The sequence below is a fragment of the Gossypium raimondii genome, chromosome 6 (assembly GCF_025698545.1).
Source record: "Gossypium raimondii isolate GPD5lz chromosome 6, ASM2569854v1, whole genome shotgun sequence".
Classification (NCBI taxonomy): Eukaryota; Viridiplantae; Streptophyta; class Magnoliopsida; order Malvales; family Malvaceae; genus Gossypium; species Gossypium raimondii.
This window is the reverse complement of record NC_068570.1, coordinates 52,252,324-52,269,645: the sequence shown is the minus strand read 5'-3', so window position 1 is coordinate 52,269,645 and position 17,322 is coordinate 52,252,324. Positions and strand designations below refer to the sequence as shown.

At 30.5% G+C, this 17,322-nt stretch overlaps 1 protein-coding gene and 1 long non-coding RNA gene across 3 annotated transcripts; one reads left to right on the top strand and one right to left on the bottom strand.

The window, feature by feature from the left end:
* Positions 1-9,642: 9,642 nt before the first annotated feature.
* On the bottom strand, positions 9,643-11,708 carry LOC105773160 (cysteine proteinase inhibitor 1). 2 transcript variants are annotated; one of them, XM_012594861.2, is made up of 2 exons: positions 11,521-11,708; positions 9,643-10,172 (listed from the first exon to the last, which is right to left on the bottom strand). In XM_012594861.2, the coding sequence occupies exon 2, from the start codon at positions 10,109-10,111 to the stop codon at positions 9,752-9,754; it is 360 nt and encodes a 119-aa protein (XP_012450315.1). In that variant the 5' UTR covers positions 10,112-10,172; positions 11,521-11,708; the 3' UTR covers positions 9,643-9,751. The 2 variants fall into 2 exon arrangements, with proteins under 2 accessions (XP_012450315.1, XP_052488819.1); XM_052632859.1 differs by having other exon boundaries at positions 9,643-10,167.
* LOC128041924 (uncharacterized) lies at positions 10,919-11,939 on the top strand. Its single transcript, XR_008197040.1, has 2 exons — positions 10,919-11,000; positions 11,174-11,939. It is a non-coding gene; the product is annotated as an uncharacterized LOC128041924 (long non-coding RNA).
* Positions 11,940-17,322: the final 5,383 nt, after the last annotated feature.

The window sequence follows — 17,322 nt, the reverse complement described above, 5'->3', positions numbered from 1 at the left end:
AGAATATCGATATTTAATTGAATGAATTAAAAATATGAATTGAATAAAAGTGAATTAAATTATGAATAAGTATGAATACGCGAATTGAGTACTGATTGAAAAGTGGTTTGATTAGAATCGAAGTATGATTTGTGAAATATGTATTGGTATTGAATTGTATATTGATTTGAAAGTGGGAAGTGAATTTGAAATAGAAAAATGTATTGAAACAAATGGTGATTAAATTAGAATGATTTGAATTGAAAGTAAAAGTGATTGAATTAAAATGTGATTCGGAAACCCTATTAACTAGTCGGGCTGAGTCGGATATAGTTGGCATGCCATAGGATTTGGAAGAGTACGGGATTTATCGGCTTTGCCGACCAGGCACTTTATGTGTCGTATCTCAGGCACTTTATGTGTCGTATCAGGCACCTCGTGTGTCGTTTCAGGCACTTATGTGTCGTATACTGATCAGGTACTATGTACCGTTTTAGGAACAATGTGCCGTATTGGTGTGTTTTGGTTGGATCCGTGTATCCGCCAATGTCCGAGTCTTGTTAATAGGGGTAAATAATTGAAATGAGAAAATTTGAATAAGTGTGACTGATTGGGATATGGAAAGAAATGAGAAAGTGAAATTGTGAATTGATATGTGAATTGGAAATCGAGATATGAGATTTAAAGATATGAACCCAAAGTTCATAATATGATAAAGAGTAAATTTTGTTATATGATATTAGTGAGTACAAACGCAATAAAATTGATATTGAATATAAATTAAATGAAATGAATTGTATATGAATTGAAATGAACTATTGGAATAAGATGTAAAGAAAATCTCATGGAATTGAGATAGTGAATTAAGGTATGAATACAATTAAATATAAGATTTGAATTATTGCTTATTGTTATTAATTATCAAGTTGATTTAATGTATGAGATAATTAATGAATAATTGTAGACATAAATAAAATATATATAATTTATCGATTAATGTTATTAATTTGAATTATGGTAATACCACTGAGTATACCCATACTCAGCGTACGGTTGTTTCCATGCGCAGGTTAGTAAAAAAAAACCAGTGTTCGATCCAGCATCCAAAGTAATCCCGACCTCAGAGACATTTTAGTGATGTACCTTTCTGTTGATAATGTGGCATGTACTTAAGTAATGTACATACCTAAGTAATGTACATACCTAAGTAATGTATATACCTAAGTGATGTATAGGGATTAGTCATTTTGAATGTTTGTATCTATGATGTTGCTAAAGAAAGATGTGTGAGTATGTGATAATGTTTGGCTTTTAAAATGGTTAAGTATGAAAATCATGAAAGGGTAAAATTGTGCAAAGAAATAGGATTCAGGCAGCAACAGTGTCGTGACTTTGAAAAATCACCTAGGATAGTATAAAATTAATTAGAGGGTGAATGATATATGGAATGAAATCTTGTTGAGTCTATTTTCATAGAAAAATAATGGTTTAACAAAAGGAATTTTATATTTTGAGATAAGTGAATTTTAATGAGACAGGGTCAGATCTGTTTCTGGAGTCCTCTGTTCCGAGTTTAGAAAATCACTAAAAATGGTACAAAAATATTTATGAGTTGTAGTTTATATGTATTGAATCCTTATTGAGTCTATTTTCTGTAGAAATAAGTGGTAATATCATGTGAAAATACTATAATGAGAAAAATTATTTTTAGTGGCAAGAGGTCAGGACAATCGAGTGAAGAAACAGGGGAGACTTTAACTAATAAACTGTACTAATTGACCAAACCAAAAATTCTTAAAATTTTATGGTAGAAAGATATATGAGTCTAGTTTCAGAGAAAATTTACGGAATTAAATTTCGAGTTAGCTCGAGTTATAATCAATTTAGTAATCGCTACTGCGATTGGGCGATTCATCGTAAATGTGAAATCAATTTTCAAACCAAATTTTTATGCTCCGAATTGGTAAAATAAGCTAAGTAATGCCTCGTGCTCGACTCCGGCAACGGTCTCGGGTAAGGGGTGTTACATACTATATAACATTACTTATTTTCATTTTTACATCTTAATTATTTATATCAAGTTTTAATTGTTCAGATTATAGAAATACCACTAAGTTATACTCAGCATACAATTTTGTTTTTCAATGTGAAGGTTAGGTACTTTTCAACGTATCGTCGACTCTGCATCCAACAATGATCACTTTCTTAAGTTGTGGTGATGTTCTATTTTGTTATGGCATGTACCTAGGTGGTCTTTTGGTTTATGGTTATTTTGTTAATGTGATGATATTTTGAGTTCCAAGTGTAATGATATTTATATGTTCTTATGGTTGAGGTTGAAGCTATACCTTGGTATGTTAGTCAAACTTGATGTTTTGCATATGTTAAGCTTTAAACTTGGTAGCCTAATTAGCTAGAATATTAGCTTAATTATGATAATTTGGTATGAATGAGTGTTTGAAAGGTTGACATCTTATACTAATGTGTTTGAAAATATAACATGTGGTACCAATAATGATACATTGGTTAGGCACTTAAGATGGATGATTTGGCGTGTTTTGAGCATATTTAACAGTGATTTGAATAGGTTAAATGGCTGGTAAATGGGTTGCTTAGTGTCCAAGTAAACACGATTTGGTAAACTTGCATTTGAAGGTACATTTAGGTACACACGGCCTGAGACACGGTCTGTCACACGGCCATGTGTCTTGTTAATTTAAGTACAGGTTTCACACGGCCTATGGTACGGTCGTGTGACCCAAGTCAGTGAGTTACATGGATAGAGACACGGGCTGAGACACGACCGTGTGCCCCAACATCAAATGCCACACGATCGTGTGATCCCTGTTTTTAAGTTTTTTTGAAAATTTTCCCTAAACTTTTTGAATTGTTTCAATTTAGCCCCTGTTTGTTTTCAAATTATTTTGAAGGTCTCGTAAATTCGTTTTAAGGGTTGTAAGAGTATTTTTACTCTGATTTTAAATGAAGTAGTGAACCTAAATTAGGTGAAGTAGTTCATTCTACTAATATCATCGATGATAGTAGGCAGAGTTTAATCTAATGCAGTAATGCGAATAATCATAATAGTATTGTTGCGAACCCAACTTCTAACTTTCAAGAGGGGATAAATAGTGATAAGAGGGTAGTTTGTGTAAAAACCATGCTTAATATCAGTTCTCATTCTTAGTTGTTCAAGTTAATGAAATGGGAACACTAATTAAGTATGCCCTGATTTTTGTATAATAATGAATGATAATAGTTAGCTTGCATAATTGCTTATGTTGAAATTAAATTTTCTAATTGTTTTGTAATGCTCCGTGACCCTAATCCAACGATGGAGGTGAGTTAGGGGTCGGTGTTACATCATTTGCATCCTCAATTATTGTGACCTTAATTTTGGTTAGGACCTCGAGACTTTTCTCACCATTTTTACCTCAAAAAAGCATTCACTAAGGCAAAAGCTTTCGTTAGAATTATCACATAATATTGCATAAAATTCAAAAATACTCATTTTCATGCATTATTAAATTTACAAACCTACTTGTTAAAATTTAAAGTTTTAACATGCCCAGGACATCATTTCCTTTATGTTGGTTTTGTAATATTATCCATGTCTCTTTAGCATATTCACACACAAAAATAACTTTAAGTTTATTCAAGTTAACTCTATTGATAAGCTATAAAAGTAACATATTTTAATCTCATTCTTAATGCGTTTTTGGATGATTAATTATGCAAATTAGTGAATTTGATGCTCTTAATCCTTTAAATTCATGTTTCTATACTCATGAGAGCATTTGGGAGTGAAAGGAGCGAAAAACGAGCTAAAATCAGACAAATAGAGCTGTTTTCAGTAGCCACACGGCCTGGACATTTCCACACGGGCTAGACACACGCCCGTGTGCTAGCCCATGTCAATTTTGCACCTTGCTTCCCAAACGCATGAAAAAACACAATTTTTAGGCTTTCTAAGCATTCTAAGGTCTATAAATACCAATTAGAAGAAGACATAAGGGGGTCATCAAAGAAGATCGAAGAAAACACTTAAAGAAACCATTAGAGTCAACTCAGAAATGAATCTCCATCAAGATCGAAGATCTCCTTTTAATTTTTTCGAAGTTTTTATGAGTTTCTTTATATCTTGTGGTTATTATGACTTTGAGATGTTTTCATTCAGGATTATGAACTAATTCCCTTGATACCTAGGAAGGATGAAACCTATGATGAATTATTTTATTTAATGTCTGTTTTTACGCAATAAATACTTGATTCTTATTCTCAATTATGTATGCTTATTTCTTTTTTTTAATATTTCTAGGATATTAATTCATGTTTAATGTGCTTATTTCAGTAAAGGAAAAGTCTCTGTTTAAGAGTAGATCTAGCATAATTGAGTAGAGTTGCATGCAATCCTAGAAATAGAACGACATAAATCTACCAGATTAGAGTCAAATCTAATAAGGGAATCCATAGATCGAGTTAATGCAACAATAGGGGTTTTAATTAGAAAGAGATTTCAATTAATCAACCTAGAGTCAGTTGTTCCTACTCTCGAAAGAGATATTAACATAATTTAGGGATTTTTAAGGATCAAGACATAAGATAATAAATCATTTATTTCAAATTCATAATAATAGGTGAAGTCTAGGTGGATTCTTTCCTGGGATTGCCTATCTCATTGGTTATTATTCGATTATTTCCTTGATTCATTCTCTGTTACGTTCTTAGTTAAATTAGTTTAGTAAATTTAGATTAAAACACATCACTCCAAATTGTCGGCTAAATAATAGAAAAACAGTAATTACTAATACTTTTAGTCCTCGTGGATACGATATTCTCTACTCACCATAGCTATACTATTGTTCGATAGGTACACTTGCTTTTGTCGTATTTATAGTTAGTTTAGTGACCATCATCCACTGAAAATGACATTTAGACCTTATGAATTTCCATTTGCAACCCTTCTTTATTTGGTAGTGTATTTGCTTCTTTCTTTAGGACATGTGATGCTATTAGCAATAGTCACAATAGGCGTAATCCACCCATCTTCAATAGCTTCCAAGGTTGCTTCATTGATAAACATAATGAAAGCCATCATACGTGCCTTTCAATATGCATAGTTTTTTTAACCAAGCAACAACGTGGGTTAAGTAATTGAACTACCTTCCTTTATGGATTCTATGGTTGCAAATTGAAAACAATATCACCTTCAAGCAACTCTTAAAGCTTTCTCTGATACTAATTGGAAAAGCGCATGGTCTGTTGAATGTCCCAATTTGATGTCTCAACTAATATTGCCATAGAAGTTTGAATAAGACTGTTTAACAACCAAATTATAAAACAAGAGTAAGGCAAAGAGAGAAATTAACATACAATATTTGTTAATGCAGTCCGGATTCACCAATCTTACTCTGCGGAGGCTTGCTTGGTGAATGATTTTATTAAACAATAAATCCAAAACCCTATTAGCTAGAGCTCAACCTACCCTTAGACAATAGATAATTGCAGCCCCAACAAAGTACCCTAATGTTAAAATCATTCACCCCAAATAATCTCACTTACAACAAGATTTACTCTCCAATAAAATGTCCAACACAATAGTGAAAAAATACAAAGTAAAAGATCAATAAAACACTCAACAAAAGCACTGAAGACACATACACAAATGTGTGGTAAAATAGCCTATTTGTAGGTTAAAAGTCAACAGCTTCTCCAAGTAATTTTAATGAGATAATTTAATATATTGATTTGAGATAATTATCCATACAATCTTCTCTTTTAATTTTAAAAAATGCATCCTCTTCAAGCAAACCTAATCGTTCTATATTCAAGGAAAATAAAATGATTTTAGTCTTAATGGATAAGGATAAGGATAAGGTTTGCATTCAATCCTTTTTCCATTCAAAATAATTGCAACTTCAATCTAAGAAAAGTTAAACAAGATGAACCAAGTAAAAGATGTCAAAAAAAGAAAAAACTTATTGCACTTTAACTGTCAACATGTTGTAAGTGTTGTTTGAACAATGAATGAAACATGCTCTTGCAAATATTCGCAAATAATAAATAGCAGTGATTTGGATATTTGAGAATATTTAATTTTTCAATTTGAATAACATTTAAATTTCAATATTGATTTACTTATATTTATCTTCGACTATGGCGAAACTAGGCTGAAGTAATAAAATAAGAAAATTGAGAATTTAAATTAGTTGTTGATAAACACATGAATTTTGAACTTTTGATTTTTACTAATTTATTACATATAAATTGTTTAATTTTTTTTCTAATTTATGATAAGGCTTTACAATATTATCCAAGCCAGAAGTTAGTCAAATGTTGGTAAGTATATGAATTTGAACGGCGCTAAATTATTATTATTTTGGATAAACTACGTCTAGGGTCACTAAACTATTAATAAGTTTATGTTTTGGTCACTCAACTTCAAAAAGTTACAAAATGGTCACTACACTATTTGAAAATTTTCATGGTATTAAAATTGTTGTTGTATGGCCTTCTATGTTGGCAACGCTTGAACAATCGAAACCTTTCTTTCCTCTTCTCTTCTACAATTCAATTTTTTTTATGAAACAACTTTCAACACCATGAATCTACAAACCAAAATTCAAACAAATTTTTTCTCTGATCTCTGACTCTAATCGACTTCAATCTAAATTTTGTTCTTCTACTCATTGATAAGTGTTGATCCATTGTACCAATCGTCGAATTGTCGCTTGGAGTTCGCTAATCAGACCCTTTTTAAAATATATATATATTAATAGCCTAATGAATTAAATAAAAACTTTTAAATAGTTTAGTGACTTATATAAAAACTTTTGAATAGTTCAATGATCATTTTGTAACTTTTTGAAGTTGAGTGACCAAAACGTAAACTTAATAATAGTTTAATAACCTTAGGTGTAGTTTTTTTTCCTAATTCATTGCATATAAACCTATGAGTTACTAATTTTGAGGTCAGTAATTTAATAGTAATTATTTACAACATTATTTAAATAGAGTAACTTTTTAATTTAGGTAAATTAATTGGGTGGTCCCCTAACTTTTGGATAAGTTCTATTTTGGTCACCCAATTTTAAAAATTATCAATTTCATTACTAATGTTTTTAGGAAATTATAATCAAGGATTGCTCTATCAACCATCATCTACTTCAGAGATTCCTCCGGAAACATTTTTCAACTACAAGGGTTCACTATCTTCCCACAAATTAGTGAATTAGATATGATTTTATTTTTGACAGAAACAGACAACGAATTAATCTTCATAAATTCGATTTCATCATAAATGCGAAATACTTATCTTATAAAAATGACAAATAAAAAAGAAAAGTGCGAGAGAGATAAAAAGATGTAGGGTCATTTGTCTGTTTGGCTAGTCAAACACGGGCTAGTTCATAGATCTTTGGGCTTCAATTACCAAATAATAGAGACTTTACAAATAAAACCTGAGGATGGGCATTCCATTGTTGTTATTTTATATGTATATGGTTACATTTATTTACGTTCCCAATGTGCCTATGATGTAGCACCAGAAAATTTTAGTCACCTACAATTAAATACTTAATGGAAAGCTAACGTGGGCTTTTTTATTGGCCTGATAATAAGTTTAGCCCCCCAATGTTTACACATTTGATCAATTTGATCTTAAATCTAAAAATTAAACAAATTTAGCCCTCAATATCTACAAAATTTGTCATTTAATTCTAATTCTAAAAATTCAATAAATTTATCTTGAACATTTACAAAATTTTTCAACTTAATTCTAATTCTAAAAGTTTTAAAAAAGAAAAAATATTTAAAATTTTCATTTTTTGATAAAAATATTTAAAAAAATCCTTCCTTATTTTTTCGATTTTACCATTGCCTACATCTTGGTATTTTAGTTAGTTCACCTACATGGCTCACCTTTTTGCTGGAAAGCATTCGAGCAGGCAAAGGTTTTCATAAAACAATGACACCATCCACCATCAACTTCTGAATGCATAATTTTATCAACCTTGTGAAAAGCCGAGAAGGAGGAAGAGAAAAGGGCAAGGGCGAAAGTGCTTAAGAAATTAGATTTGGATAAGGTATGTTCTTGAAACTACTTGTGGTTCAAACCATTTTTGTAACTTCACAGTGAGAACGAAAGCGAGCACTTGGATTGCCACTTGAAAACCACCTCTACCTATTATACAAGAAGAAAAGCTTCAAATTCTATCTCTAAATGCAAGGAATGCTAGCAAGGTCGAGTTTAGCACTATTTTTAAGAAGCACTTTTAAAATAAAAAACACTTTTGAGATAAAAACATTGCTAAGCTTTTTAAAAAATACTTTTGGAACAAAAATAGAAAATTTTAACCTTTTACTTCAAAAGTGTTTTTTGAAAAAGTACTTTGACAAGTAATACTAAACTAAGCCGAAATCTTATTTATTTTGAATTCCTTGCTTGTTCTATTTTTCAAATAAATTTTATATTTTTTATTCAAACCTTTCTAAAATATTTTGAATAGAATTAAATTAATAAATTTTGTAAATGTTGATACTAAATTTATTGATATTTTAAAGAATTACTACTAAACCACAAATTTTATAAACAGTGAGTTAAATTTATTAATTTTTTAAATTTAAAATCAAATTGATAGAATACATAAATATTAAAAACTAAATTTATTACTAGATGGATAACTAAAATTTTAAATTTTAAAAATGTTGATTGAGAAGGATGACATTCAAAATTATATTGAAAGAAAATAAAATTATTAATTTAAGTGAAATAAATAATCTCTTTGCCGTTGCAAAGCGAAACGTACACTTTGATTATTTCCTTTTTTCAGGAAAAAGAAAACGTATTTCACCGTTTGTTCACTTTTTTTTTTAAAAACAGTTGTATTATGTAATTGGTTGGATTTAAATCCACTCACATGTTATTGTTTTAAAAGTGGATCCAAAATGACACTGCTTTGGCTGAATATTTGATGTACAGTGAACGACACACCTTAATTATTTATGATGATCTTTTCAAACAATCACAGGCTTATCTCTAAATGTCTCTTCTTTTACGAAGACCGCTAGGTCGTGAAGCTTATCCAGGAGATATTTTTTATTTGCATTCGCGTCTTTTAAAAAGAGGCTAAATCAAGCTCTAAGTTAAGTGAAGGAAGTATGACTGCTTTACCAATAGGTGAGACCCAGTCGGGAGACGTGAGTTTAAGTACGTTTAAGTGTATGATAAAGAAAAACTATTAATAACTTTAGTCATTCTTATTGTGTAAATTTCATCTTTATGATCATTATGGTAAATTTCGTCATGGTAATTTTAAATTGTATTTGAAAATTATTAACTCGATTTTTATTGTCAGAGAAAAAAAGTAAATTTAAACTAGATCACAGGGATTATATAAAAAAGTTTATATACGGTAGTTAGTTAAATCGATATCATCATGATTACAGCAATGTAAGCATAAATTTGAGATTTATAAATGGTTTAAGAAATTTATCAAATCGTATTGCAAAATTATTCAATGAACTTGTGTTTTAGCTTCAGCTAGCTAACATTGATGCCAGATCTGATCCATTCTTGCATCTCTTATATATAAAACTGTTTTGCAAAATTCAATTAGAAAGAAAAGAGTGAAATTATTAATCTCAAATTTTGAAACCCAAACATCCCAAACACACATAATTATGTATTATTAAGATTTTGTTCTCCACTCAGTTAAGTAATAGAAAAGGACGAGGATAACATATATGAACATAAATTACATTATAATCCAATCTAACCCTTGACGAGGTTAAAGGAGGTGAGATTCCTGAGATTCAGCCACAACTTCTCCCACACCACAGCCTGATACGTGTTATCGACTGCCCCTTTCTTCGCCTGCAAAATCAGCCGGTAATTTGTCCCGGCCACCACCTGAGTCTCGCCTTTCACCACCTTATCCAACTTTAAACTCCCATTTGACTGCTTGTTATACTCCTCGACGGCGAATTCCGCGATCTCCATCACGTGTGGGTCCTTGGTGTCTTTGATCGGCCTCCAACCTCCGAGGGGAGCCTCCTTTCTGGCGTCGGAGAAGATGAGAGGAAGGAAAATGAGGGAGAGGAAGAGGATGAGGAAGCCTGACTTCTGCTGCATTTTGAGACTGTTTTTCTTTCTCAAGTCTATTTGCCTTCTTCGTTGTGCTGTAGCTTCTGGACTTGAATTTGGAATGAAATTAGATTATTTATAGATAAATATTAATAAACGTAAATCGTAAGTTACGTGGCACACGGTTTTTAATTTTAAGAGGATTTGTGCCTTGAAGTTGATTGAAATTACGATGGAGCCACGTCGTTACGTTACTACGAAACGCGCCGAAGCCCAAAAACGGGGATCACGAAAGCGGGCCGTTAGGTTAGTATGATTGGAGGGTGGAGACTAGCTGTGAGTTGTGTGGAAGTTTTCAGTAATCATGTTCAATTTTTTGCATTTAATAATAATTTATATTCACCGTTCAAAATTAATATAATTGTTAACAGATTTCATGTCCATATTTCTTTTGATTGCAAATTCGTATTTCGAAGAAATAAACTTTTATGATTCTAATAATTTTATCTTACATCAATAATTTCCTCTTTAATTTTATAATTTCAAATTAAATTTAATTTTTTAAGATTTTTAAAATTTTTGAATTATTTATCATAATTCAAGATGGTTTTCGATTTTTATATTCATTTTAGTTTTAGTACTTTGTATATTATTTGATAAAATTCTAAAATCTTTTTCATAAATATTTATTAAAAACACATAATTTTTAAATAAAATAAATAACAATTATTAACTTTTATATGATATTTTTTAAACAATATCTTTATATAAAACATTCATTTATTTTTATTATTTTAAATATAAGTTTTTAAATAAAATATATATAATGAATAGGGTGGAGTGGGTTGGTTGTGAGAATGGTGGTTGTAGCCCACTTAGCCCCCCTCGGAAGAAAAATGTGAAAGTGGTCGACGGCTGGCCCAAAATGAAAAATTAGGTGAGCTGATAGTGCTTGATTTTTTTTTTTTTTTGTGCAAATGAAAATGTTTGACTTAATCACCGACCCATTCATCAAGATGTTAAATCATAACTTTGTTTTTATATTTTTTTTAATTTTAAATTCAAAATTCCCCCGAATGGTAACAATGTAAAAATCTGGATCTGGGGTAGTGGCTAGGAACTCCGGCGGGGGGGGGGAGATTCTGGCTTCGAAAGTGGTCCTCCACAGAGCGGTACCATCACCGTTTGCAGCGGAGGCGCATGCATGCTTACAAGCTATTCAGTTGGGGATTCACCTGGGCCTCGAATCCGTAATAATCGAAGGTGATTCAATGACAACAATCAAGAAATGCAGTTCAGCAAACCCGGATAAGTCAGTAATCGGGGCCATTATTAGGGATATTCACCGGCAAAAAGAACATTTTCAGAGGGTAGTTTTCCAATATACACCTAAATCTGCGAATCTCCTTGCTCACACCCTAGCCTATGCAAGTTTGAAGAAGGGGGAGGAATTTTACCTGGACGGACATTTGCCTGACTTGGTTCGTCGTGTGTTGGAGATGAGAAGGCAAAGAAACCCGGATTGAAAGCTGCTTGGAGGCTGCTCTGGTAGAGGGACAGGTAGCAGAAAAGGTTTTGGTTTTTGGAAACTGCTACGTCTTGGGTATCTGGAACCGTTGAGATTGAGTGAATATGGAGGGTTGTGTTGGGTGCCAGCTGCCTTCGTCGACTGGATAGGATTGATTAGGATTTATTTTTATTTTGTTTGGCCCTTAATTTTGTGTCTTGGGCTGAGTCCATCTTCTATCTGACTCTAGGCTAGCCTTTGTTTATTTCTGCTTATTGAATAAATATCCAATCAAGTATTTTTCAAAAAAAAAGAAAAATTCTCCAAATCCCTAATTTTAAATTTATAATAGTTTTTTTAAGTAATAAATTTCTTTATCATTAATGTTATAAATATTTTATTATCGAGATCAAGATAAATTTGATGTATTTTAAGACTCTAATGTTTATTAAAAATAGAGTTTTATTTTATTTATGCTTCTTGTGTTTATAAATATAGATTTTATAGAAGCATTGTAAATATCCTCCTTTATTAATAAAATACGTTCTTTTTATTCTCTAATTGATTAATATAAAATACATTCTTTAAAAAGTTAAGTTATTGGACCAAATTTTTTTTGGGTTTAACTCAAATCATTTCGTCTACTAAGATTCAAGAAATAAGGAGAATCGATTTTTTATCATTTATCATTTATTTCATAACATGTTAACGATATATAATTTTCTTTCTAAAACCCTTTTATGTTCTTCATAAGTTTCTAACTGTGCTTGAACTTTGATTAAAATTGTGGTGAAGAGTGTTATTAACTTGGTATTATTGATTAAAGAGAAATCGACTAGGATCTAATTCAATCTCATTAATATGCTATTGTTGAATAATTGGATTATACATTTTAATTTAATTATAAATTATAGATAATTTATTATCATAAGATTTTATAACATATATGTGATATTGAAATTTGGTACAATATGTATCGAGATAACTTTCGAGCATCATATCCAAAAAAATATTTGTTTGTTTATAAATGGTTTTTACTATTAATTTATAAATATTATTATGAAAACAAACTTGTTTTAGTACTTGTAATGGTGCTCGTGATAATAACCTGGGTGATGATGATGTTAACGATCTTTAGGTATATTTTACTAATTTATTTTATGATAGCATGCTTATTGTAACTTGAGACTAATCACGACAACAACATAAACAAATAGATTTTGAATTGAAACCCATGCATCATTGCGATGGTAGTTATAAAGTAAAGAATCTATTGGGATGTTTAGAAGTCCGTCCTACTAAATCTGTTGCATTTCCCGAAGTGAACGCAAACATAAAGGAAAATTTAAAGGATATGATTATGGACATGATAAATGACATAATAATAGCTACTATAAGTTGAAACATAATAATAAATAAGAGAACAATGAGAGTTCACAACATGACCCTTCAAATGGTAGAGATAACTTATTGTACCAATGTGATATGAAAGATCATTGGTAGAGAAAACTTATGTTATCAATGTGATATGAAAATTAGTTGAAAGCTCCAAAAGAGCTAATATATCAATATATGAAAGAACAAAATTTGTGATGATTAATGTCTTAGTTTTAAAAGGTATTCACTGTAATGGATCTCATATTGAGATTGTTAATGAGAAAAGACTATATTTGGTATGAAAAGATTTGATTATTTAATTATATCATGCATGATCCATGAATGCTTAAAGATTTGATATGCATGTTAGAAAGATAATTGTGACATTTCTTATATGCGAAATTGAATTGACCAAGATCATCTGATATGATCTTTTTCATCATCAACCCCATGAACAGCTGAAGTAGAATATTTGATTGGAATATTTGACTAAATAAATATTTTTCTTGTGTAATTGTGATTTGAAATCAAGTTATTCCTGAAGATTATTTGACCATGTAATATCCACTTGAATTGTGGAATAATTTTAAGAGAAAATATGACCATTGAAATACGATAATTTTATGATTTGATGCACTGAAGTTGATGATTTTAAAAGCAGAGGTGAGTATAATTCTGCAGTATTCATGATAAGTTCTCAAATTAACATTATATTGGGAGACATTCCTAATGAGAACTTGTTAGAAAACTTTTCAAGTTTTCATACTTTAAATGTTCTTCTGCAATAATTATATTGTGAAAAAAGGTTGTTTACTTGTGGTTATAAAATAATAAGTTATTAAATAAAAATAAATCATAACGTCTAATCTTACTTAATTTGCTCCATTCCTTTAAGTAAATGTAGCAATATATAATAAATCTAAAAGACGTAATCTTGGATATGGACATGGTAAGTTGTTTTATAGTAGTAAAAAGGGATGGTCATAATAATTCTTCTCACTACTAAAAGTGGAAAATGTTGGAAATGAAAATAAATAAGAGAAGAACAAGAATTCCCAAGAGAATCCTTTAAGGAGTGAAGATAACTTATGTTATTGATGTGGTATGAAAGGCCATCGGTTGCGTACCTATCGTACGCCTAACTGTTAAGCATGAATTGTATCCTTTATGTGAATGTGACACTAATTGTCACACCCCAAATCTGGATGATCCGAATTGAAGGCGCATAGACATGAAGTTGTCTGTTCTGGCGTACTCTAGTAGTTAGTTTGCCACATTGTAGCTAAAATTTATTCACTAAAATTAAATATAACGCTATAATAGACTCGTAAATATTACTAAATAATATTTACTGATTCGCTCGTCGAAAAACGGGATTCCAAAATTACCATTTTTGGTACCACTGAAAACGAGTTGTTGTAGAGCACCAGGAGCAACATCTCCTTTCACAATTGTCGAAACCACTCTTTATAAAAGGATCGACTTGGATTTTGAAAAAAAATGAAAACGAAAAAACAGGAGTCGCCACCAATATTTTTTAGGTGTGATCGGATCACATTGCGATTTAATCATTTTAATAAAACGTTTTAATTTTACTAAAACAATAATTTTGGTCTACGAAATTCAAGAAAAACGGGTTCGAGAGTCGGTTACATGCGAGGAAGGATTAGCACCCTCATCATACCCAAAATTGGTACCTAATTGATTAATTAATGTCTTAATGTAGAAGAAAAATTTAAAATTTGAAAAGAAATTTAAAAATATGATCCTTTTATTAAAAATTTAAAGAAGGGTGTATTTCACATTAATCGAGAAAAAGAATTATATCCCGTGAGTTAGAATGCAATATCTTAAATCCCGAAACGAGAATAAACACCAAAAATTTATTTATCTTTAGAAATTTTGATCATCTCGGCTTCGGAGAAGAAATCATATCCCGTAAGTTGGAACACAGTCCTTTTCTGATTCCTGAGATAATTTTTTTAAAAAAATGTGTTTTTTTTAAAGGTTCATATATTTGGAATTATCAAAAAAATCGAGACCCTATAAGTTAGGGTACGATCTTTTCGAATCCCAAAATACGAAGTATTATTTATTTATTTAAAAAATACATTTGGATCAAGATTGATGCGATACTTAAAATGATATACTAATAAAATATTAAACAAGCAAACGACCATAATGCGAGTGTACTAATAAACAAATCGTTACAAATACAACAACAATGATACACCATTTTAACGCAAATATTAACAATAAATAAAGAAAATAAAATATAAATAAATAAATAATAACAATGAATAACAACAATAAAACAATAAAAAAAGCCATACTAAATTTAAAAGGGCAAAAGGAATTAATAAATAAATATAAAATAAATATTTAAAAAGAAAAATAATTTATGAAATATTAAAAGGACAAGTAAAAGGATGAAATTAAGATTGTAATAATAATAATAATAATGAGAGTAATAATAATGATAGTAACAATAAAAATACAGTAAGAAATAACAAAACTATTATAAAATGGGTGAAATTAGAGTTATAATAATAATAATAATAATAATAATAATAATAATAATAAATAAATAGTCTAAAGTTTTGAAATTAAAAAATAAATTAATAGGAGATAAAATAAAATAAATGCATTTAAAGTATTTTGGTAAGTAAATAAAAAAAAGATATAATGTACAAATTGATTGATTTAACAATATAGTAATAATAATAAGTATATAAATAATAAGGGTAAAATAATAATGGTAATAATAATATTAAATTAATTAATTTAATAATAAAATAGTCAAAATAATAACAAGGACTAAATTTAGCTTTAAAGCAAGAATTTGGGGCCAATCAGAAATAAATAAAATGAATAAGGACCCAATAGAACGCGCGGATGACAAGGAGGGGCCAAATGGGTAATAATTCCCACCCTCCAAAACGCACAGCTTCAAGGGACCAAATTATAAATTGAAATAAATTACAGGGCGAAATTTAAAGAATAAATGGAACTTAATTGCAAAATAATTTAAAAGCAGAAGGGCTAAAGGTACAAATTTCCCATTAATCAAAAACACGCGGATCCTCCCCTCAGGTCGGGTCACCGCACGGGTCGGGGCCAAAACAACGCCGTTTTGGAACGGCACCGTTTTATTGTTCTATTTAAACCAAAAAATTTAAAAAAAAAACATTTTAACATCACACTCAAAAAAACCACAAAAATTCTTCTATTCTTTTTCTGCAGCAGCCTCTAAGCTCGCCAAGTTCTCGCGCACGTCGCTTCAGCATGGTAAAAAATAAAAGCTCATTTTTTTGGGTTTTTTCGATTCCCTGACTCAAAAACACCGATTTTCATCGAAACCGGCACCTCTTCCGCAAAAAGGTACGATTTTTATCTTTGTATTTTCGATTTTCTTCTTAAAAAAAGGGGAAAAAAAGAAAATAAATACATAAGAAATCAGAAGGTAAACAAGATCTACCCTCGAAAATGGTTTGTACTTGAACTGACTTTTCTCTGTTTTCTTTTGATTCATCCGTGAGTAAAAAAATACATAAAATCGAGGCCCTTTTTATAGCCCGAAAATACTACTTATTTTCTTATTTTCCTAGTTTTTACACTGTTTTTTTTGCTTTTGGACTCTTCTAGTTTGTTTTGCAGGTACAAGGATGTGGTGGCACACGTGGGGAAGGCGGCGCGCGCGGGGGCTGCCGTTGGGGCGTGCGGTGACTGAGCTTAGGCTAAGGTTTTCTGTTTTTTCTTTTGTTTTGGGCTAGAGTTAGTGGTTTAGGTTTAGTTGGGCTGTTTCGGGTTTGGGTTTGTAATGTAAATGGACTTTTAATTATTGAACTTTATTTATTTGGTTTATTTTTGTGTTTGTTTTGGTTTTGGGCCGAGGCCAAAATTGGCCTATTACAACCATGACAGAATCAAGCAAGCAAGAACAAAATCGTAAAGCAAAAGCTCTGATACAATGTAGAAACGTTGAAACATTGAACAAGAGCAGAGAAAATAAAGGAAAATGAAAACACAAACAATCTGGAATTTTATTGAATCAAAAACTCATTACAAAGATGCGATAGTATGATATTTATAGATTAAGAAAGAACCCTTCAACTACTCAACAACCTTACAACCACCTGTCACAACTTGATTGTAACAAATTGACTATCAATAAATAACTTAATAGATCAAAATGGTCCAGACAACTACAAATCTCAGCTCATACATTGATCAGCAAAACACAATAATTATTCAAAAAATAGTAGAAATTGTTTCAAATGATTACCCAAAATTCACACTTCCAACTACAAAGGTCTTTTTCCTTCGTATTTTATCTGTTTTATCAATAATTTAAAGTTTGATTACCTGTATGACC

What these genes read in the sequence shown, in the direction of transcription:
- LOC105773160 (XM_012594861.2), bottom strand. Translation starts at nt 10,111, where the DNA reads ATGCAGCAGAAGTCAGGCTTCCTCATCCTCTTCCTCTCCCTCATTTTC.